Here is a 23,764-nt window from a genome sequence, read left to right as displayed (position 1 = left end):
GACTATGGAGTCCCGGATATCAAAAATAAAGTGAAGTGTACTGAGATCCGAGTCCAACCTGAAGGATTCCTTAGGCTGGACTTCCAAACCTTTGGATTTGTCCTTCCATCTCTATCCAAGCTTAAGGATTGATTCCTTAAGCTGGACCTTTGCCTTTCTGGCACTTCCTGTCTTTCCAAGACTTATGTCTACTTCCTGTTATCTCCGACTCCACCTAAGTGTAGCCTACCTCTGTTTGTTTCTACTCCAGACCTTGTCCATGGTAGCCTTTATTCTCCTGTCCTATAATCCTGTCCACTCCTGCTGACCTCCAGACCTTTGGATCTCCGGACCTTTGGATCTCCGGACATCTTACCCTTCGGATATCAAAACCTTCGGACATTGTAACCTTCGGACATCATGACCTTCAGACATCATAACCTTTGGACATCTTAACCTTTGGACATCTGAACATTCAGATGGCGCAACCTTCAGACATCCTGTCCTCTGGACCACTCCCCCTATCTGATCCTGCTTTGGACTCTGTCCCTTGCAGTCTCTCCTCCATGTGCTTCCATCTAGGAAGCTTACCTTCAGAAGTCTTATCTTCGGACCCTATGCAGCACGTGAAACTCCTCCAGAGTTTCCTGTACTTCTCTAGAAGTTTCTATACTCCTCCGGAAGGTTCCTGTGCTCATCCAGAAGTCCTCCAGCACTCCATCAGAGTAGCCAGTCTCTGGAAGTCCTTCGGACTTCATTGGATTTCATCTGGACTTCATTCTGAAATTAAGGGTATGTACTTGGGAAAGGTGCAAAATAAAATATACTGACTACCAAGTGCTGAGCACTAAGTGTCGAGTTCCAAGTTCCGAGTTCCGAGTTCCGAGTCGAGTTCCGAGTTCCGAGTTCCGAGTGCCCCGATGCTTTCGGGTATTAACACCCAGATAGCCCTCGCTCTCAGGGGCCCATCAGAATTTAGATCATCTCAAACGGATGTGATTTGAGTGAGATATGAGCAAAATACTATATACCAAGTGAATTTCACCATCAGAAGTTTGATGCTTTTGATGTTATTGATATCAAGCCTCGATGCCTTCAGGCATTGACATGCAGATAGCCCTAGATCTCACGGGTCTGGCAGAATTTAGCCCATCCCAAATGGATAAGAGTTGAGTGAGATATGAGCAAAATCCCATATACTGTGGGCCTCACATTGAAATCATTGAAAGCATCAAACTCCTGATGCGAAAATATGATCCAAATTCTGAAGGACCCCTGAGAGTGAAGGCTATCTGCATATCAATGCCTGAAAGCATTGAGGCCCGACATCAAAATCATTGAAAGCATTGAACTTCCAATGCCGAAATTCACCTGATATATAGTATTTTGCTCCTATCTCACTCAAATCACATCTGTTTGAGATAATCAAAATTCTGATGGACCCCTGAGAGCAAGGGCTATCTGGGTGGTAATGCCCGAAAGCATCGGGACACTCAGCACTCGGAAGGCACTTGGCACTTGGCACTTGGCACTTGGTACTCAGCACTTGGTAGTCAGTATATGGGATTTTGCATATATCTCACTCAAATTATATCTGTTTCAGACAATCTGAATTTTACCACACCCCTGAGATCGAGGGCTATCTACATGTCAATACCCAAAAGCATTGAGACCCGACATCAAAAACATCGAAAGCATTGAACTTCTGATGCCAAAATTCACCCGGTATATAGTATTTTGTTCATATCTCGCTCAAATCACATCTGTTTGAGATGATCTAAATTCTGACGGGCCCTTGAGAGTGAGGGCGATCTGGGTGTTAATACCCGAAAGCATCGGGGCACTCGGCACTCGGCACTCGGAACTGGGCACTCGGCACTTGGCACTCGGAACTCAGAACTCAGAACTCGGCACTCAGCACTCGGTAGTCAGTATATACATAGTATTTTGCAAATATCTCACTCAAATTATATCTGTTTGAAACAATGTGAGTTCTGCCACACCCCTGAGATCAAGGGCTATCTACATATTAATGCTTGAAAGCATCAAGACCAGACATCAAAAACATCGAAAGCATTGAACTTCTGATGCCAAAATTCACCCGGTATATAGTATTTGTTCATATCTCACTCAAATCACATCCGTTTGAGATGATCTAAATTCTGACGGGCCCCTGAGAGCGAGGGCTTTTAATACCCGAAAGCATCGGGTCACTCGGCACTCGGCACTCGGAACTCGGTTCTCGGCACTCGGAACTCGGTTCTTGGCACTTGGCACTTGGCACTCAGCACTCGGTAGTCAGTGTGTGGTATTTTGCATATATCTCACTCAAATTATATCCGTTTAAGACAATGTGAATTCTGCCACACCCCTGAGATCAAGGGCTATCTACATGTCAATGCCCGAAAGCATCGAGACCCGACATCAAAAACATCGAAAGCATCAAACTTCCAATGCTGAAATTCACCCGGTATATAGTATTTTGCTCATATCTCACCCAAATCACATCCGTTTGAGGTGATCTAAATTCTGATGACCCCCTGAGAGCGAGGGCTATCTGTGTTTTAATACCCGGAAGCCTCAGGGCACTCGGCACTCGGCACTCGGCACTCGGCACTCGGCACTCGGCACTCGGCACTCGGCACTTGGCACTCGGCACTCGGCACTTGGCACTCGGCACTCGGCACTTGGTACTCGGTATTTCCAGATGACAAAAATGTATATCATCTTAAATTTGAATGACTTTCCAGTTGGGTTTTGAATTTTGAGTTTTGAGTCTCTTGAGTCCCGAGTCTGGGTGTTCAGGGCTCGGGTTTCAGGTTTCAGGTTTTGGGTTTTGGGTTTTAGTACTTGGTACTTGATATTACCCAATGTTGGCCCACCCATCTATGTAAAATTCTGCACTTCGGCCCACCCGTCTATCTAATATGACCCCACGTCGGCCCACCTGTCTATGTAATAAATAATTCACCTCACCCTCGGCCCACCCGTCTATCTAATATTACCCCACGTCGGCCCACCTGTCTATGTAATAAATAATTCACCTCACCCTCGGCCCACCCGTCTATCTAATATTACCCCACATCGGCCCACCCGTCTATGTAATAAATAATTCACCCCACCCTTGGCTCACCCGTCTATCTAATATTTCCCTACGTCGGCCCACCCGTCTATCTAATAAATATTTCACCGCTCCCTCGGCCCATCCATCTACAAAATAATACTGATACGTCGGCCCACCCGTCTATATAATACTATTTGCTATACATCTCTCCTCAGGTCTATAATATATGTCAATCCTACTCTACATATTACCCACATGGGCCCACCCATCTCCATAATAATATTTCTCCCGGCCCATCTGCTATCATCGATGATATATATAACATCAGCATAGATGGGCCCACCCGTCTCCATCGGAAATAATATTCCTCCCGGCCCACCCGTCAACATCGGGTATATACATAACATCGGCCCATAATCCGCTGGCCCGTATTACACGGGATATTATGTAGGTCGGGTGACCCGTATAATACGGGATTTGTCACTGAAGGGGCTCTACTATGGTTGACGTGCGTAAGGGTTTGGTAAATAGGCCCATCGGAGTTTGAACATCCTGGAGTTTGTGGCGAGTATAAGTCACCTCTCTCTTATCGCTTGGACAGCACATACCAAAAATGGGAACTTAATGCATATCCAAATTGGGAATCAGGTTTTTGGCACATACCAAGATGGGGAACTGCGTTTGAACCTTACTTCAGTCCAGGAATAGGATAGCCAGAATAATTGCACAATTGAGCCACGAAGCACTTAGTCGCTGATCTCTAGGCTACCCATACTTGAGTATGTGCGTACGGCATCGGAGCCTCTGCCCTACCATAGTACATTACCAGTCACATAACTTATATAAAAAAGCTCACCCCCTGAGGTCTGAACATCTACATCCACTCCCCAATGCCAATATCTGAGTATATCTGAGTCACCATATCTATCAACCACTGTCAGTATTCCCACCAACATGGATAAGACTCAGGCTCACACCAAAAATGAAAATCAGGCTGCACTAAGTGCTCATTCGAATGCATTGATTGTAACATGCTCACAAGTGTCTTTCAAGTTGTTGCAGAAGGATATAATTGTGAGGCTCTGTCTTCAAATGTAGGCAATTGATCTCCTCCACCACTGATTCGATCTCCACGTGTGTGCGTCTCTGAACATCTGGATACAATACCATGGCGAGAGTAAAAGTCATCAAGGTCGAGGTAATCTGAAGAGGTTGAGCAGCAGACAATATGATTCGGACATCTACTGACCGTATGATATGAACCTGCATAGATATCAATCAAAGAACACAATGTTCCTTGTGAAGAGTTGATGAACCCAGTACAGCAGTAACAGCTGCTTTCTTTAAGGCAGTCTCGAAGATGGGTTTTGATGGCTAATCTAGCTTCTCCATCCATTGCAAATTGTCTGATACCATAGAAACCTGGCTGAGGGACAAGTTGTCGGCCTTAGCAAGCACATGATCAACATTTAGGACCGAACCAAATTAAAAAAGATGTCCACCATATGCTCCTGCACATATTGGAACAGCCAATTTATCATTTCAGTCATGCAATGGGTCAAAACCTCCGAAGCATTGCGTTTGAGTGCAGATCCCCAGCACCAGTCAGATAGCCTGAGTACAGCATCAAAGCACAGAATGTCAAGTCTTTCTCACCAACAAAAATGAGCTCACAGAATGGGAAGAGTTTTAGCAAGGTTGCTCTCTCTTGAGTCAGCACCTTCAAAACGCCAATAACCGTTACATTTTCTACAATTTGAACATGGTAAGCCCATAAACGGAAGACCACTGGAAGTTCAGAAGGCTGCCACTGCATCAGTCAAATGGTGGTACTATGGTTGGGATAAAGAGGGCCGGCATACCAGTCTACTACGGTCATATATTTGTCGACACTCATCCGAGTCAGCTGTTGAAAGCCGGGTTGTCACTGGACGGTCATTTAACAACTGATTTCTGTGTAAGTCAGAGGACCAACTTGATGATCAGGTTCTTTGAAATTGTTGAATCCATTCCCGCCTCCAGGGTGCCGAATCCATCGCTAATAGCAGCCTAGCAGCCGCGCACTGTGATGCAGTTTGTTTCGTTCCATATAATATACTGTATATCATAGTGACTAGGACAGATGCCCCAACTCTGAACCTGGTTACCTGAAGGACACACGATGACCAATGTTTATATTTATTTGTATCGTGGAGGAGTCTGCACTTAGCCTGATATGATCATCATCATTCAAGCGTTCATTGCCTTTGACTGTTTCAAGTTTTGAAGGATCGATGTCACATGTGATATAGATGATTGATCGAGGTATGTGTCTTAATCTTAGTTGAAGTACACTCAGTCTTGACGCAGCGTCACGTTCCAGTTTAACTGTCAGTTTATGCTTCAACGGCGGCAACTTGGAGGCCGGGACCATTGAATGTGCCCACTGGCAACTGTTTTGGCAAACGGCGGCTTCTGATTTATGTGTTACCTTCTTCTTTCCGGCACCCCTCTGACTCCACACAATTTAATGTGCACAGCCTGAGCCTCGTGCACATACAATTGATTTGGACCGCTCAAAGCCATTCAATAGAGAAGTTTACTCCTTGCATTCCATCATATTACTAGTACTTCCTTACATTAACTCCTTGCAGTAAGTTCAAACTGACTTGAAGTTGCTCTAAGCCAGGCCAAGCCGGCCCATCTCTCTGGCAGTTGCTTCCATGACTGGACTCGTCCCTGTGCAAACGGAGCCTCATGCGACTGGACTTGGAGGCTCACTGGCAAACTTAGAGTGAAGTTGTGCGTGCCAGGGTTGGCAGGTGAGTACTACTAGTAGCCTGAGTATCATGATACCGCACCAATTTCATGTCACGATAACTTCATAGATCAGAGCCTCACCATGATGCTGTCTGACATCTTTGAAGCTCATTGAAGAAAATTATTCTACTTTAGTTTCGTGTTTTGCAAATACTACTATGTTCAATCTATGCAAGTAGCAGCTCTGCATGCCTGGGCCATGACTCGGATGAATTGCTGGATCCCTGAGCCTTACTACCATGATTATTGCCCGGTCCAACTCGGATGCACATTGCTACAGTTGAGTTCATTGATCAAAATGAGGTACAATTTGAACATATCTTATTGCGACTCTTTGGTGCTGAGCTACATCATGATGAACTTCCAGAACTTCTACCTCAATTTGTCACGTGGTAACCCTATGCCCGACGGTAGCAAATGGTAATTTGAAAGTCTCGCCCCAAACTTTCCAGGCTGCAGTACAATGTCAAGGTGAATTACATCCATCATTAAATTGTGCCGATGTTGAAAGCCAAATTAGGCATCTCTGATATAGCGCCCATGCCTCATTGCTCAGCTGTGCGGTTATAATTAGTCAAAGCATTTATCGCTTGCCAGATCAACTAAATCTGACCATTTTAAGGCGTAGATGGCTGCAATAAGACTTATAGGACGCTGCTGCCAGCAGCAGCCCCCCCACAACTCGCACTACTTCGTGAACATCCAAGCGAGCCACAGTCCTGATTTTTTCCCCACCCAGACCCAGAGCTCTACCGACCACACATCAGCATTATTTCCTCATTAACTATCTTCAAACCCAAATTTCCCCGGTCATTACCATTATTACCCCCCCACTGTATCTAGCGCAGAACCACCTGCCTCTCATTATGGTGACCCTTCTCCAAACCTGAACTTCGTCGATTGACACACAAACTTTTGCAATCGTTATGATCTTGTTATGACTGGCGATGATGAAGATCCATCAGTGTCATTCGTCGGTGACCCATTTCAGTCCACCCTCGATCTGCACGCAGGGTATCACCCGATGTACAATCCTTCTGCTATCCCTTATCAGGGGTCTGGGCTACCACACTCGTCTCCTCCTCTGTACTTTCCTGCATTCCCTCCACCAATCGTGTCTGTTGATGGAATATCCACTTTAGCACCAGACTCGGAGGACATCCCGTCTCTTGGAGAGCTGTTACGCCTCGATGAGCCATTGCCTCTTGGGGATTCATTCCACGTCAGAGATCCTTCGCCTCCCCCTCAACCATCTGGATCACATAATCGCCAACCTCTGGAAAAGCCGATAGAAATCAAGTTTTTGCCATACCCGCGTGTGTGACCAAAGTTGAGGGGTCTAACTGGCGCTCAGGTGGGTGATCTTGTGGTTGTTTATAAACTGTTGATCACTTAATGACTTTCAGGGTTTTTCGGATGCTCCTCCGTCCACGGCACCCTCGCGACCATCTCGCATAGCGCCCTTACAGTACAATGAGAAGACCCGAATCCATCAGAAAATCTTCGGAGCGGTGCGTACGACACTCATTCGATCTGCACTTAGTACATCCCCATTCTTGACTGAGCAACAAAGAAAGGCGGCAGCTCATGATGAATTGGTTTCGGCAGCAAATGTATATGATGAAGGTACGCAGTGCCTACCTTAATTTTGAAAGTATCTGAAACTTTCTCCAGAGTACGGGGGTCAATGGGGTGCAGAAAATGTCACCATGTTCTATAAATTGTTCACAGTGCCGCCGTCCATGGATATCATGTCTACCTGCAAGAAAATTGCCCGTTCCGTAGCTCAAATCGGGTACAAACTTCGCCCCTCAATCTGGTCGGAGAGGTCTGAACCACAGTATCAGATTGATGCAGTGATGGACCTCATCAATGATCCTTTATTCCCCCTCAAATACATATTCAGGAATGACTTGGATGATGCCCAAGTCAACAATGATTCCCAAGTCGATGGCGATTCCCAAGTCGATAACGATCCCCAAGTCGACAGCAATCCCCAAGTTGACAGCAACCCCCAAGTTGACAGCAACCCCCAAGTCAACAGCAAGAAGCTGTTTGCTTTCGAAAATCATGTGGTATTGCATGTCGTTATGAACACCATTTTGAAGCTCGGCTACGTGCCCTACATTACAGAACTTGACAGTCTGTTTTGTACAGCCGCAGCAGCCGTGGAGTGTGCTCTACAGGAGCTAGCGGGCGGGCTGTTAACAGTATCCATCAACTTTGGAGTAGCTAATTTCAAGCCTAGGTACACAGTGCTATCAGATTGCATTAGAGACTACATCAAACCCAACCCGAAGCTCTCGACGCAGTGGGAGGAATACAAGAAACACACTCATGCCAGATTGATAGACATAGTAGCCGCTGCACATCGTGTTTGATTTTCATACGTTCAATTTATTGTCAGTCACTATGGCTATGGAATATACTAGTAGTATACATGCAATTTGACCACTTCCATCGTGAACTTCGTCAGCATAACTTTCAAGTTTGTGTCTGAACGATTGAGTCAGTGCGCTTGCGAACTCTTACATAATCAAAAGACTTTGTTTGGAAAACCTTCAGAAGCAAACAATTTAAAACTCGCCCCGCTTTGCGGCGGCACATCAGGCATTGACCAGGCGCATATCTATGGGTATGTGTGACTCCATTTCTCATAGTATAAAAGCTGACTTGCTATGTGATGACAGCAGAATTATATCGTGCTACACTTCCTATGGTCACAATATGATCAGTGAATGACATCGTCACGTCCAATGTCTCCATGGCCTCGCTTAGCCTGAACAGACGAGAGGGAGCAGTCAGGACTTCATTACGAGAAGTTTGGTGTGCATGGTTGATGCGCAGGGTGAGTTTCTGCTTATTCGGTCTTTTGTGTTCAGGTGATACTATGTTTGACACAGACACTATCATGAGGACATGTTTGGCTTGTAAACGTCATCCGTTGCATGTCTTTTAATTGTGCTCGATCTGATTTGTTGTATCCTTGACTCTTCGTGGAATCATCGTATACTTAGCCCTGGAACATCTTGCTCAGCATTGTGGGCAATGTGTATGTCCCCTCGATACCTTTTGCACCTCCTAGCTTTCCGAGTTCTGGGAATGGTCTCTGGTCACTACTGCACCTAGGACTGTACCACCAGCACCCAGGTTGTCGTTGCCACCAAGCAGCGCTCCCATGGCCACCATGTCCTCTTCTAATGGGACACCCAGATCTGCAGGCAGGAGACCAACATCTGATGCACTTGCATTTAACAACGACGAGGCTCATGAGGCAGAGGAAGATGGTGCCACAATGAGACGGAGAAGGCGACCCATAAATCAGAAAAATGGTGATGTCCCACTCATTAGAGATGCTGTCAGCGAGAGCGTGTCCGAGAGCTTTGAGACTTTCTTAAAGACGTATGTCACATCAATATATATTTTGTGTGTTCTGATTATTTTCTACAGGTTTACTGAAGAAGTTGCATTGGTCTCAACACCCGCATCCGATGGCGATCTTCCAGAGGTCATTGAGGGTAAATTAATCTACATCCAGCAAATCCATACCGTGTGTGAATATGAGATAATCATCCTCTATGTCGACTTTTGTCATATACCATATATCCGGTTACAGATCCGATCCAGATCCGATGAACATATCCGTCGTCCGGTCCACAGATCCGCTTTGATTCTTATTTCATTTCCTGTTCATATAACTCTAACTATCGTTCATCCCCTTTCAGTATTCCTGTACACTGGTATACCGGTTATCCTTTACTTCCGCTTTGCTTACTGATCCGCTACACTTACGAATCCGCTTTTACTTGTACTTCATTCCCGGTTCATGATTCGTGATCCATCCGACTTACCAATACGCTCCACTTAGACTTTGCTTATACTTTCGTACATAGCCTCGCACCTTTGCTTATTGATCATTCCGTTAGCTATCTGTAGTATATAAACCTTTGTATATGCGCTGTAGTAGATCAGTTCAAATATCATCTTAGATTGCACTCATTCCGTCTGGACTCTAAGTCCCTCCGTTATCCGTCCGGACTTGAGTACGCTACTCTTGTCTACTCCGAGACTTAGGATAGATTCCTATAGTCTACATATCCGCCTCTGTCTTCGGACAGTCCTCACCCATTAGTTTCTAGTCCGGACCCGATCCGGATTAGCCGTTACTCTATATGTTCGATATCTGGAAGTCTTAACGGATCCGTTGCAATACTTATCCGTTGTGATACAAGTCTTATCCGTTACAATACTTATCCGTCTCACTAGACGCGATACTTTAGCTCTCTGAAATAAGGGGCAAGACTCGGGAAAGGGGCACAGCGCACGAGCTGAGGCCGAAGCCCTTCAGATCCGATACTACTTGAGTACGGTCTTAACAACTTTACACATTTCCTACAAAAAGGCAACGTCCTCGCAGACGCGATTCAGAAGCAGTACTACCGGTTCCTTCCCTACCTCCGTTGCGCCCTGCACAATCTTGTTGCAGAGTATGAGCCCAAGTACCTCAAGATCAATCTTACAGCCGCTACCACCGACTCCGCAAATCTCCAGTCATGAGAATTCAATATCGTGTTCTACCATCTACAGTGGCTCAAAAAACCGTCCGTATGTTTTGGCATTTTTCACTATCTATAATATTGTGTGAGAACAAACAAATGCCTCAAAAACATGCTTATACCACATTGTAGTATGGCTTCAGGGCTTTCATTTGAGCCCTACACCGTGGGAATCGGTGGAGATATGGTGGAGATACAAGGCTCACAAAATGGTGACTCATGCGGACAGTTTTTTGACTCAAGTATTTTACAGTAATAACCAGGTATTCTAGTATTTTGTATGACCTCCCTTGGCTTTAATTACTGCCTCTATCCTTCTAGGCATACTCTCAATTAATTTCTGGCAATCCTCAGCTGTGATCTTCCCCCATTCCACTGCTACTCTCTCCCAAAGCTCCCATACTCCTTTAGGGGGGTTTTCATAGGCTTGAAGCTTTTTCTTGAGTGTTCCCCAGAGATGTTCAATGACATTGACATCAGGAGACTGTGCTGGCCAGTCAAGAACATTGATGTTATGTTCTTCAAACCATTCCCTAGCTCTTCTGGATGTGTGCTTGGGATCATTATCCTGTTGGAAAATGATATCTTCTTCATCAATCCCTGATTCTGCCAAGCTAGGCAGCAAGTGGTCATTTAAAATGTCCACATACTGCTCAGCATTCATCTTCCCCTCAACCTCAGCAAGCATTCCCACACCATTCCATCCCATACAGCCCCATACCATTAAAGAACCTCCTCCAAACTTGACAGTCCCATTAACCTCTCTGTCTGTTAGGCCATCTCCCTTCTTTTTCCATACATACACCTTCCCATCTGACCCAATCCTATTGATTTTGGTCTCATCTGACCATATAACATGCTTCCAGTCCTCTACAGTCCAGTGTTGATGAGCTAAGGCAAAGGCTAGTCTTCTCTGCCTATGTTTGATGGAGAGAAGAGGCTTTTTCTTCTTTGTTACTGCCTTGAGATGAGCTGCCTTGAGAACATTCCTCACAGTTTGTGAAGAGACAGGGGTAGTGATGGTGGAATTGATATAATGGGTGGCTTGGACAGCATTATCAGCCTTTCCTGTAGTGATATGTTGGATAATAGCCCTTTTGTCAGTAGAGGTAAGCTTGGATGGACATCCTCCACAAGAGTTTTCCTTGTCTGGGTGGCTTTCTTTGATGAACTTGGCCACAGTGGACTTGCATATTCCAGTTCTAGAGGAAATTTGGCGAGCAGAGAGGCCAGCATAAGACAGAGAGAGGATATTATCTCTTTGAGCAGAGGAGATGGCTTTCATGGTGATTATGACTATGATACATGAGATATTCTGGTTTATATAGTTAGATATAGTCATAAAATAACATAATGACACCACTTTATAATTTATATAATAGTGGCATGATTTTTATGGTGTCATAAATAATGATTTATATAGTTTTAATATACACTCAAAAAACTGTCCACATGAGTCATCATTTTATAAGCCTTATATCTCCACCATATCTCCGCCGATTCCCACGGTGTAGGGCTCAAATAAAAGCCCTGAAGCCATACTACAATGTGGTATAAGTATGTCCTTGAGGAATTTGTTCATTCTCACACAATATCATAGATAGTGAAAAATGTCAAAACATGCGGACAGTTTTTTGAGCCACTGTACCTCTAGTATCCGGTATCCATAATCTAAGAATCGATAAGATAGGCACCTTAATCAGCGGCACTGTCACTCGCACAAGCGAAGTGAGGCCTGAACTCCTTTATGGTAGCTTCATCTGTGAAGCCTGTGGTGGTCTCGTCAACAAGATAGAACAGCAATTCAAATATACCGAGGTAATGTTACGTCCCTCAAAGATACATGGATGTATGCGCTTATATATGTCCAGCCAAGTCTCTGTCCTAATCCTACATGTGGAAACTGCATCGCATGGCAGCTTCAAATCAACACTTCCAAATTTATGGATTGGCAAAAGGTCCGCATACAGCACAATCCATCCAAGATACCCACCAGTTCCATGCCTCTGTCATATACCATATATCCGGTTACAGATCCGATGATCTGGATCTCAGATCCGATCCAGATCCGATGAACATATCCGTCGTCCGGTCCACAGATCCGCTTTGATTCTTATTTCATTTCCTGTTCATATAACTCTAACTATCGTTCATCTCCTTTCGGTATTCCTGTACACCGGTATACCGGTTATCCTTTACTTCCGCTTTGCTTACTGATCCGCTATGCTTACTGATCCGCTACACTTACGAATCCGCTTTTACTTGTACTTCATTCCCGGTTCATGATTCGTGATCCATCCAACTTACCAATACGCTCCACTTAGACTTTGCTTATACTTTCGTACATAGCCTCGCACCTTTGCTTATGGATCATTCCGTTAGCTATCCGTAGTATATAAACCTTTGTATATGCGCTGTAGTAGATCAGTTCGAATATCATCTTAGATTGCACTCATTCCGTCTGGACTCTGAGTCCCTCCGTTATCCATCCGGACTTGAGTACACTACTCTTGTCTACTCCGAGACTTAGGATAGATTCCTATAGTCTACATATCTGCCTCTGTCTTCGGACAGTCCTCACCCGTTAGTTTCCAGTCCGGATCCGATCCGGATTGGCCGTTACTCTATGCGATACTTTAGCTCTCCGAAATAAGGGGCAAGACTCGGGAAAGGGGCACAGCGCACGAGCTGAGGCCGAAGCCCTTCGGATCCGATACTACTTGAGTACGGTCTTAACAGCCTCGATCTCTGGATGTCATCCTTTGCTCTGAACTTGTCGAACGTGCCAAGGCAGGATATAAATGTGTTTTCACTAGAACCTTTACTGTTGTCCCGGATGTCAGCCAGCTCAGACTGCCAGGTGGAAACAAATCAGAGCTAATGCATGAAGCGAGTAAGAGCGGGGCAAATGCCTAAACGGGTGGTGTAGGTGGAAGTGGTGAGACGGGGCTTAAGAGTCTTGGTGTGCGGGACATGCAGTCCAAGACTGCATTCCTAGTATGCATGGTACACGATGCTGATTGCAGGGTATGTATGTGTGCTTGTGATTGAGTTAAAGAATCTTACTAATTTCTCCTCTAGGGTGGCACTAATGTTTGTGGAGAAGAGGAGGAGGGCGACGAGGATGGACAGGCATTCCTCCGCCCGCTTACCGAACCTGAAATTGATGAGTTCAAGAGCATGATCGACTCAGATCACATATGCTCTCAGCTTGTGGAGAGCATTGCACCCACCATATACGGTCATGAAATTGTCAAAAAAGGACCCCTGCAGCTTATGGGTGGCGTTCACAAGCAAACAGCCGAGGGCATGCACCTCCATGGGGACATCAACATCTGCATTGTCAGCGATCCTTCCACATCAAAATCATAATTCTTGAAGTGCATTTCAACTGATGGTAAAAGTACACCAAACCAACTGCTAATGCACTAACATATACATTTGCTCTTTTCTCCCACGAGCAGTCTATACATCCAGCAAAGCCTCATCTACAGAAGGTCTGACAGCTGCCATCGTCAAAGACGAAGAGACTGGTGACTTTATGATTGAAGCTGGTGTGCTCATGCTTGTGGACAATGGCATTTGCGCCATTGATGAATTCGACAAGATGGACATTGCCGACCAAGTTGCTATTCACGAGGCGATGGAACAACAGACAATCTCCATTGCGAAGGCAGGCATCCATGCGACCCTCAACGCTCGCACGAGTATCCTCACTGCAGCTAACCCCATTGGTGGACGCTAAGAGCCAACGTCGCGATGAGCGCCCCGATTATGAGCAGGTTTGATATGTTCTTTGTTGTACTCGATGAGTGCAATGAGAAGATGGACTTGAACATCGCTAAGCATATTATAAATGTGCATCGGTTCCTGGATGAAGCTATTAACCCGCAGTTCAGTACGGAGGCTCTGCAGCGGTACATCCGGTATGCCAGGACGTTCAACCCCAAGGTAAGATACAACCTGATGTCTGTTGGATATTACTGATTTTTGTGCAGCTAACTCCAGAGGCTGCCGATATCCTTGTAGAGAAGTACTGCATCCTTCAACAGGATAACGCAACAGGAGCAGGGATGTCATTCCTACAGGATCACCGTTCGTCAACTTGAATCAATGATCCACTTGAGCGAAGCCATCGCCCATGCCAACTGCACAGCAGAAATCACGCCAGTCTTCGTGCGAGAAGCATACACTCTTCTGCGCCAGGGTATTATACATGTCGAACAAGATGATATCAATTTTGATGAGGAAGAATTAGAGGGCAAGCGCGAGGCGTGGAATGTTCCTGCCAATGAGACCTCGGATGCAATTGAAGAGTCTATCTCATTGAGAGTAAATCCACTGAGTACATTTCACACGTCGCTATTCCAAATTATTATCATATGCAGTGTGGAGTCATCAAGCTACCGTGACTGTAGTCAGTTATCTACGTTGATCCAACCATGACGAAACATTCGGGTCATGTGCTTGCCAACTCTCAGTATGTCTGACTGACCAACATGAGTATGCAAACTCCCTCCGAATATGGCTACTCAACAGGATCATGTCATCCAATCTTGCAGGGCTATGCCGGCTCAATATACTAGGAGAGTCACAAGAACTCTGTTTTGACTTTGTTCCTTATACTAATGTTAATGTTTTCCTAAACAGGCATTTTCTCAAGCGACACCATCATCATATTTTCTATGTTGTCCTCAATAGGAATATGCTTTTTGGGCACCCAGTGTCCTAACAAGAATATAAGATGTGAGATGATGATTAGTTCCATGCCTCGTCCCCAAGTCGCGTCTTCCATTATTCCCTTGGCTATTAAGCAACGCCCTCATCTATACCAGCTCCGAGTCATTCTCCTATTTCTCCCTTTCTCAATGTCACATGCCGAGGACACCACATCGCACACCGAGAACCAACAGGACGAAAGCTGCAATGTCGAGGACATACAGGGCGAGCATCATGAACCATCTACAACTAATGCGCACGGCCAATAGCCAATGGCATCGACAACATCTGTGCAGGCTCGCCAGAGGTGAAGAATTGCCCAGTTGGAGGAGAAGCTAGAGGCTCTCGAGTCGGGACGTGTGGTCAAAGAAAGGTATGGCCACTATTGCACGTACTATTCGATGATTTGCTTTACTGATTGTATGTTAGGCAAGCAAACCATTACACGGCTCAGGGAAGGGCGATCAGGTGCGTTGTCACTCTATTTGATAACGTTGAGGGCCTCATCGCTGAAAATGACCGAAGATATGAAGCTGATGATGAAGACCATACTGTCAAGTAAAATTTTCAACTTTCAAGCCAGTTTGTGAGTGCTAACCATGGGCTCAATTATGTAGCCAAGATCGGCTACAGATAGGGTATATCACCCTCTCAACTACCTCATCGTGGTTTTACAGGAAGGGTTCGGACATGGAGTACGATGAGTACTTGTACATGTTAAAAATGGTTGGTTTTGTATATGTCAACGATTGGTTTTGAGTTGCTTAGCCTTTTGTTACAGCTTCAGCAGGGGGCTGACAGTGCTCGAGGTGATGATACCTCAAAGCTCAAGGCCCTTGTTGCTGAATGGGTTAATCGGGAATTCAAGCCCGATTCCCCAGTCGATTCCAATGACAAACATACCCGTGGATTCTCCAACGATGCATGCGGCAGGCTACTCTGCCCTGCCGAACTGGATTGGAATAACCCAGTCCAAGTACCAGTGCCCTTGGAATCCTGAGATAAAACGCTCACTGTTTACCAGGGTGCGGACAGGCATTCGAGATTGCTCTGAGGGCTGTATCATGATGAATCTCTCCTTTCTGGTCTACCTGTATGATAAGTATACTGCCAATCCAGATGATCTTGAGGAGGGTTTGTTCAAGGGAAAGATACTCATTCAGGTCTGCTCTATTACTGCTGTAACTTGATTGTAATCTCACTTTTAGGTAGGGATATAAAGTCGTGTTCACATCACCTTCCTCAGCCAAGGACGTCGAAGGTGATGGGGATGGCGCAGATATCATCCAGAACAACAGATGCACCAAAAAGTCTTTCAACAAACTTAAGGTAAAAAAAATGTAGCACAGATCATCAATATGAAAAAGGTTACTCCCCGTTTGATCGTGTACATTGCGTGCCAAGTAAGTCATTGCATTTGCTAGTGATGATGTATGATGACCATTCTGGCAGGTTCGATTCTCACTTTCTTCGGTTACAGTGGCTCAAAAAAGTGTCCAAATGTTTATGCATTTTCGTGTAATTGGATAATAGCAAGCCAGACCCTGAATATAATACAATGGTATATGGGCATGTCTGAAAGCCCTACATCACAACTTAAATCTGAGATATGTGTTGTGGGAATCCGACCATATATGGGCAAGATATGGTAATTCTAATCAGATAACTCATTTGGACACTTTTTTGACTCTATATTCAAATCACAAGATCATACCATTCACACATAATATTCTTACTCACCTTGGCTTTAATCACTGCTGCTACCATCCTAGACATACTCTCTATCAATTTCTGACACTTCTCCTTAGTAATCTCTTACCACACTACTGCAACTCTCTCATATAGTTTAAATAACCCCTTTGGAGGATCTTGATAGGCAGAAAGGTGTTTTTGAGTAATTCCTAGAGATGTTCAATGAGATTGATGTATGGAGACTGTGCTGACCATGATAGAACTTTGATATCATAGTCTTCAAACCATTTTTAGCCAGCTTTAATGTATGCTTAAGGTCATTATCTTATTAGAAGATAATGTCTTCTTCATCAATTCTTGACTCCTGCATGCTTTTGAGTAGACACTCCTCTAGAATGAAGAATTACTGCTCTGCATGCATCCCTCCCTCCACTTCACAAAGAATCCATTCCACACCATTCCACCCCTCCCATCATACTGCCTTCTCCAAACTTTAGTGTACCCTTGACTTCTCTTTCTTCTAATGGTTTCCCTGCCCTTTTCCACATATATTCCTGGCCATCTCACCCCATTTTATTGATTTTTGTCTTAACTGACCAAATCGCCTTCTTCCAGTCTTGCACAGTCCAATGTTAGCGCATTAAAGCAAAGGCCCCTGTAAGCTGCTGAAAGAAGAGACATTTTACTCTCAGTTACAGTCATAAGATTAGCTGCCTGAAGGGTGTTTATAACTGTTTGAGTGAAGATAGGAGTGGGGATAACAGAATTGATGAACTTGGTGGCTTGGACAAGATTTGCAGCCTTGCTATAGAGAATTTGATGAACAATAACTCCTTTGTTCTGTGGAGTAAGCTTGAGAGGTCATTCCATTTTATAATTTTCCTTCTCTGAAGGGTTCTGCTTTATGGCTGTAGCAATAGTAGACTTTAGAAAATAAGGATATTATCCTTTGATCAGAGGAGAGGAGCTTGATGATAATTATGTTAAGATTTATGATGTTATGTGGGATTATATATTTAAATAATATTAAAATCAGACCAAATTTTCATTATGGCACCACTTCCATTAATCATATTATGTGTGAATGGTCTGATTTTGTGATTTGAATATAAAGTCAAAAAAGTGTCCGAATGAGTCATGTGATTAGAATTGCCATATCTTGCCCATATGTGGTCTGATTCCCACGATTTATATATCAGATTTTAGCCATGATGTAGGGCTTTCAGACGTGTCCCATTAAATTTATATTATACCCAGGTGCTGGCTTGCTATTATCCAATTACTTGAAAATGCATAAACATTTGGACACTTTTTGAGCCACTGTACATCATGGCAGTCCGTTGATGGCGATTTCGACTACGTTCAATTCTGGCGTACTATTGTTGACTTCTTTGAAAGGCCCCCTGGTCGAGATGCGCAGCGCAGGGTCGACAGGCTCCTCGAGTGGTGGAATAGGTGTGTTATGTATTCTTCCTAATAAGCATCACCTGAACTCTACTATATAGGAAGGTTTTTGGATGCAGCCACCGTAACGACATCAGCAAGTCGGCGAAGGCCAGCATGTCCGTCAATACTCTTGTAAAGCAGAGGGCACAACACGATGATGCAGCCTTTGACTTGTCCTAGAGATCCTTCACGTAGTGTACTATTATTTCCACATTAATACCCAGCTTGGTGTGAAATAAATGAATAATATTCAGCTACTATCTTCGGATTCTCAAGCATTCGCGCTATTGGCACAATTCAAACTCCAGTTGGTGAACATGTGTGCCTGTGTTGGTTTGGCTGAATCCGGGGAGTGCAGCACAACTATGAACATGTTAGTATTCCCGATCATTCACGCTAACCGCACAATTCAAGCTCCATATCATGAATCTGCGTGCTTGTGTTGGTTAGGCTGGATCCAGGGAGTGCAGCACAGTTATGAACATCTCTTACAGGTCAAATATTCACACTAATCATGCAATTCAAGCTCCCGTTCATGAATCTGCGTGCTTGTGTTGGATAGGCTGGATCTGGGGAGTACAGCGCAACCATGAACACATCTGAATTCTGTGTACAGTTATGACTGGACCCTGGTGCATGGCACAATACATATGAGGGCAGTCGAATGATAAGCTGGGTACCAAGGTTGATACATAACCCTTCGCTGCCGATTTTGAAGTCAAGGTACATTGCTGTGATGACACAGGGTCCGTGCACAGCCCTAACTTCTTGGGAGGCAATCGTAAATTATATCCCACCGCCGGCCATTAGCTATTCAGATGACATCACCTTGAGATTCGAGGCATGATGCAAATTGATTGTCGCCCACCTGTTGAATGAAATCCAGCTGCTGTGCAAAGGTATAGCTTCTCCACTCGCATTCCAAGCTATTATATAGTTGACAAACATTGAACATATAAAAAAGATGACCTCTAAAGTTGAAGCACAAAGCGATTTTCTGGTCGGGCACTCGTGCGAACATATTTTTGTTGTCTGCAAGATATTGGCCTTTCGCTCCCACATGGCAAATTGTCCCTGAAGCGACTGAAATTTGGCTTTTAAAAAAGATGACCTCTAAAGTTGAAGCACGAAGCAATTTTCTGGTCAGGCACTTGTGCGAACATATTTTGTTGTCTGCAAGATATTGGCCTTTTGCTCCCACATGGAAAATTGTCCCTGAAGCGACTGAATTTTGGCTTTTCAAAGGAGATGATTGAGATTTAATAGGGGACACAGATGTACAGTCCCCCGCTTGGATTAACACATTCCCGTTCTCTGAAAGATACGACCTTTCAGTCTTAGCTTGGATATTGAGAACTTTACTACTGACGACTGACAATTTTGATTCCTGTGGTCAATTCTTGCTCACTCTGAGCAACATTGTTGTTCTCTGTAAGATTCTGGCTTTCACGATTCTATTCAACATCGTGAAACTTAATTCAGACATGGTGATCGTGATTCATCCAGTTTAATCATTAGCTTTTGCTCCACCTTCCCTTCAAATTTGAACTCCAGTGATATGAGGGTTTTTTCCTGATCACAAGCAGGTGTAAGAAAATTAGCAACTCTCCTTTCCTCAATAAGGTCAAAAATGACAATGTGATGATTGATAGCAAATTTATGCAGATTTGTGTGATTGTATACTATATATTGTGATATATATTATTCTCAGAGGTCCATCAGTTCACTGATGTGAATGGTGGGATGTCGATGTCCCCTGAACGATTAACGAGACTGCGGAGCGTGAACATGTAGGCCATTTTTGGGGAAAGGAAGTACAAAATGACGCACTTAATGGACAAGCTATGAAGACGATGGTTTGAGGCACACATTGTTTCAAGCATACAATTGATTAATTCCTTGTTGCCTGAACAATGCGCACTACAAAGGTTACAGAGCCATCATGAAAATTACCAAACTCAGACACCACGTGATATGTGCCCAATTTTGGACACACGTCAGCCGTGTGCAATACACCTATGATATTGGTGTGTCAGCACAATAGGAGTCCATCAGACTCACTGTCTGGTAGACATTACCTTCTCTATAGTGTACTTGTCAGACATCTGCTAGGTAATAAAATGTATTGAAGTAGCATATACTCAGCAAATGCAAGTGCTTATATGAGCTAGAGGTCATCAAATACATCAAAGTGCCCCATAACCCTCCTGTGCAAGGACATCATCATCAAGCTCCTCACCATTGTCAGCAACCACTCCATCATCCTTGTCCTCCTCCTCGTCACTACTTCTATCCTGCTCCTCATTTATATCAACTTGAATGTCCTCCAAGTCATCTTCTGACCCCTCTGCTTCTGGTATATCTTCCTCCAAGTCCAGATCTTCATCTCCAGCTTCCTCGCCACTGTGTCCCTCATCCTAGAGAAATTCATCCCAATTACGTGTGGCCTTGTGGCCTACTCCACCACCACAAAACCACATGAACATATCTCTATCAATGAAGCTGTAAATAGGTAATGTCAGCATGCGTCTGGGTGTGGATTTAAATGCACTTACATGGTTAGATAATAAAAGTGCCAGTCAGAGAGTTCCCCACATGAGCTGCTCTTTCACCATGCGAACATTGGTCCCATTAACTCATTGGTAGTCTTGAAATTGACTGTGAGAATGAGATGAATACCATGGATAACAGAGTCCAGGTCCAAGAATCCAAATGCATCAGGAAGACTGTCTTCATCAAAAAATTCAAGGTGCTGCAAACATTTTGCAGCCCAGCCTAGACATTGGCACAGGTAAACCCGTGGGTACCAAGAGCTCTACCCACACCCCTACCCATGGTATACCTGTACCCATATACCCAAGGGTGCAGGCAGGTATGGGTACCATGGAGGGTATGCACAGGTCATGCGGGTACCAGACCCATTGTAGGTATGACACGGGTATGACACTGAATTTCGAGATCTGAGATAGCTACTACATGAATCAAACTAATGTTGTGTTGTCCCAACCATCCTCAAGATATACTTCCTCTCCATCAAGGTCTGGTAGCCGCGCTGTAGAGACTCGATCCTGGGTAGCCTCACAATGGCACATATTGCAACATAGGTCGAGTCTACAGTATCATGCATGTAACACGACACTTGCACGATAAACGCGACGTTCGCGCGACGCGCGCGACTTAGGCGACACTTCCGCGACATAGGCGACACTTGCACGACTTGCGCGCGCTTTAGGCGAATTTTCCCGCGCCTAAGCGCTATAGGGCGCCTGACTTCCCACTGTGTTTTCCCATGTCCAACCAAGTTCCCAGGTATGCATTTCTCCATTTATCATTTATTTCAACATCGTACCATGTTTATTTTCACTTGGTACACATTTTTCATGACACATTTTTTACTTTACACAACACACATTACCACGGACCACCATCATCATAGACAGTCACCATCTCCGAGTTTTTATTATGTTTTGAATAAATCATCGCAAGCCCTAGTAGCAGTTAGCTCTAGTGGCCATATCCGCATCAGTTGTCTTATCAGCATCTCAGTACACGTCTTAACATCTCACTATCGCTCGCATACCGCTTTCACCCAGTTCCGCTTTTCGACGCGCGACTTTCCCGCGCTTCGCGCGCCTATAGCGCCTTTGTTCCCACGCTTTCGCCTTATCACGCGCTTTGCGCATTCCCCCTAGAGTTGACCAGTGGATATTTGCTTTCTCCGCTTCCCCTAAGGGACGAACATATCGCACTCATATTTTCCTCCCTTCAACAATTATATCAGCTGCACCCTCAGCTGAGTTGAAGATCCTTCAGCGCAACAGGTAAAACATCACTGTCCTTTACTAGTCCAAGCAAACTCCAACAACCGAGGCAAAGTAAAGCATGAGTAGTCTGAGCTGATAGTCGAGAACAGACATGGGATAAAAGCAAGCGGCCCCGAGAGAAAATGTGTTCGACATCAACTGAAGTTGCTAGAATATACAGGTTCATCAGATTGTGCAAGATGAGATGTGAGCAAGTGGCAAACATACCAGGGATTGTCAAGAAGTCAAACACCATGCGAGACAGGTGGGGATATGTTGACTGCTGGTGTTTCCACCACATAAGGGCATCATCGACATCCTCAGTACCTGCTGCAAGGTAAGCATTGAGTTCATTAGTAGTGGAGGTGACTGTGGGCTTTGCAAGAGCAGGCAGATGGTTGAAAATATTGATGTCATTATCCTGCAATACCAGACATTAGTGACGGTCAGAATCAAACAAGAGAGTAGTAAACGCACCTTGATTGTTCTACTAACATTTTCCTCCGACTCCTCAGTGATTTTGTCGGGCTGTGGGACTGAGCGAGACACATATGAACGTTCATATTCCAGGCGGACAATATTGCGCACAGTCGCAATCCAGTCATCCTCCCACCCTGCGGACTTAAAGTACTCCAGTTTGTGGTGAGGATGTAAAACTAGAACAGTATTTATATTAGAAAAAATGAGAGAGTATGAACAATGACTTACCCATTGTGATCCTGTAAGTCTCAGAGGCATCTGTCATAGAATAATAACAGTTGAGTGTTTTTTGCAAATCGAAGGGCAGCACAAATGGCAGGGTCAAGGGTACGGTTGTTGATGATCTCATTCGTAAAGACCATGTCAATGTGATCTATTGCTGGAATCACCATTGCAAGGTTGGGTGTCCTGCGTGAAAAGTACAAAGTTGCGTGTTTGAGAATCTAACAAACAATGAGTCATCAACTTGTGATGTGTGACAGGTCACACTTACCTTGAGTGTATCGCATAGCTGTTCTGCTAACATCCAGTCATTCTTGTCCAGTTCAAAAGTTCCCAATCCCAGTTTCCGCTGGGCTTTTTTGGTACATCAAATTGCTTTAGTACACTCTTTGCAACCAAATTGACAATGTGTAGGAAACATTGTGTCCTTGCCGTCTCTCCTCTGAAATGGGCCACCTTATCTGCCAGTTCAGCCATCATCATATTGTTGTTTGCTGCATTGTCAGCTGTAACACTGAGGATCTGGGAGGATATAGTAGCACAATTATTTTTTGATTTATGCGCTTTGAATTGACTCACTTTTGATACCTCGATGATATTGAGCAACATTGCTAAGGGCTCCCCTTCGTGCTCAAGGTGCACAGAGATGGCCACAAATGCCCTGTGATTCGGAGCAGTCCATGCATCCATTGCAAAATTAAGTTCACTGTCATATTTCTGTAACATCTGTGCAACACATTGTCTGACTTTTGCGAAGACAAGCTTCACATCATGCAATATGGTGGATGGTGATGGTAGGTAGTACTCAGGCTGTCCTATTTTCATCAAGGCCTGGAAGCCTCAATCGTGGATGGTCTCAAATGGACATAGACTCTCTGCGACCCAATGCACAATCTCGGCCCTCATTTCTGTCATAAGCATGTGTTTTGATAGATGTGTTATGACTCACTTTGTTTCAGTCTTCATATGTTGCTTGTGTGAGTAAGTGATCTTACCCTTACCCT

The 23,764-nt window shown here is 44.6% G+C and overlaps 4 protein-coding genes across 4 annotated transcripts; 2 read left to right on the top strand and 2 right to left on the bottom strand.

Annotated features, from left to right (window-relative positions):
- Positions 1-6,779: 6,779 nt before the first annotated feature.
- Positions 6,780-8,223, top strand: DFJ58DRAFT_735569 (uncharacterized protein; the record flags this gene model as incomplete). The annotated part of the gene is made up of 3 exons (XM_041386658.1): positions 6,780-7,160; positions 7,249-7,468; positions 7,517-8,223. The coding sequence occupies 3 exons, from the start codon at positions 6,780-6,782 to the stop codon at positions 8,221-8,223; spliced, it is 1,308 nt and encodes a 435-aa protein (XP_041236464.1).
- A 5,148-nt stretch (positions 8,224-13,371) lies between these two features.
- On the top strand, positions 13,372-16,117 carry DFJ58DRAFT_847419 (MCM2/3/5 family-domain-containing protein; the record flags this gene model as incomplete). The annotated part of the gene is made up of 12 exons (XM_041393450.1): positions 13,372-13,425; positions 13,480-13,740; positions 13,780-13,795; positions 13,863-14,105; positions 14,147-14,349; positions 14,397-14,493; positions 14,531-14,815; positions 15,387-15,490; positions 15,547-15,585; positions 15,651-15,703; positions 15,795-15,843; positions 15,899-16,117. The coding sequence occupies 12 exons, from the start codon at positions 13,372-13,374 to the stop codon at positions 16,115-16,117; spliced, it is 1,623 nt and encodes a 540-aa protein (XP_041236463.1).
- A 4,555-nt stretch (positions 16,118-20,672) lies between these two features.
- Positions 20,673-21,031, bottom strand: DFJ58DRAFT_670404 (uncharacterized protein; the record flags this gene model as incomplete). Its single annotated transcript, XM_041382859.1, is given in 3 exon segments — positions 20,673-20,757; positions 20,811-20,855; positions 20,868-21,031. Coding segments are annotated over 3 exon segments (294 nt in total), but the record flags the coding sequence as incomplete, so codon positions are not given.
- A 2,095-nt stretch (positions 21,032-23,126) lies between these two features.
- On the bottom strand, positions 23,127-23,285 carry DFJ58DRAFT_641010 (uncharacterized protein; the record flags this gene model as incomplete). The annotated part of the gene is made up of 1 exon (XM_041381349.1): positions 23,127-23,285. A coding segment is annotated over one exon (159 nt), but the record flags the coding sequence as incomplete, so codon positions are not given.
- Between the last annotated feature and the right edge of the window lie 479 nt (positions 23,286-23,764).

The sequence above is a fragment of the Suillus subalutaceus genome (genome assembly GCF_016647625.1).
Source record: "Suillus subalutaceus strain FC151 chromosome Unknown DFJ58scaffold_220, whole genome shotgun sequence".
Taxonomy (NCBI): Eukaryota; Fungi; Basidiomycota; class Agaricomycetes; order Boletales; family Suillaceae; genus Suillus; species Suillus subalutaceus.
Note: the sequence above shows the minus strand (reverse complement) of the source record. Positions and strands in the feature narration are given on the sequence as shown.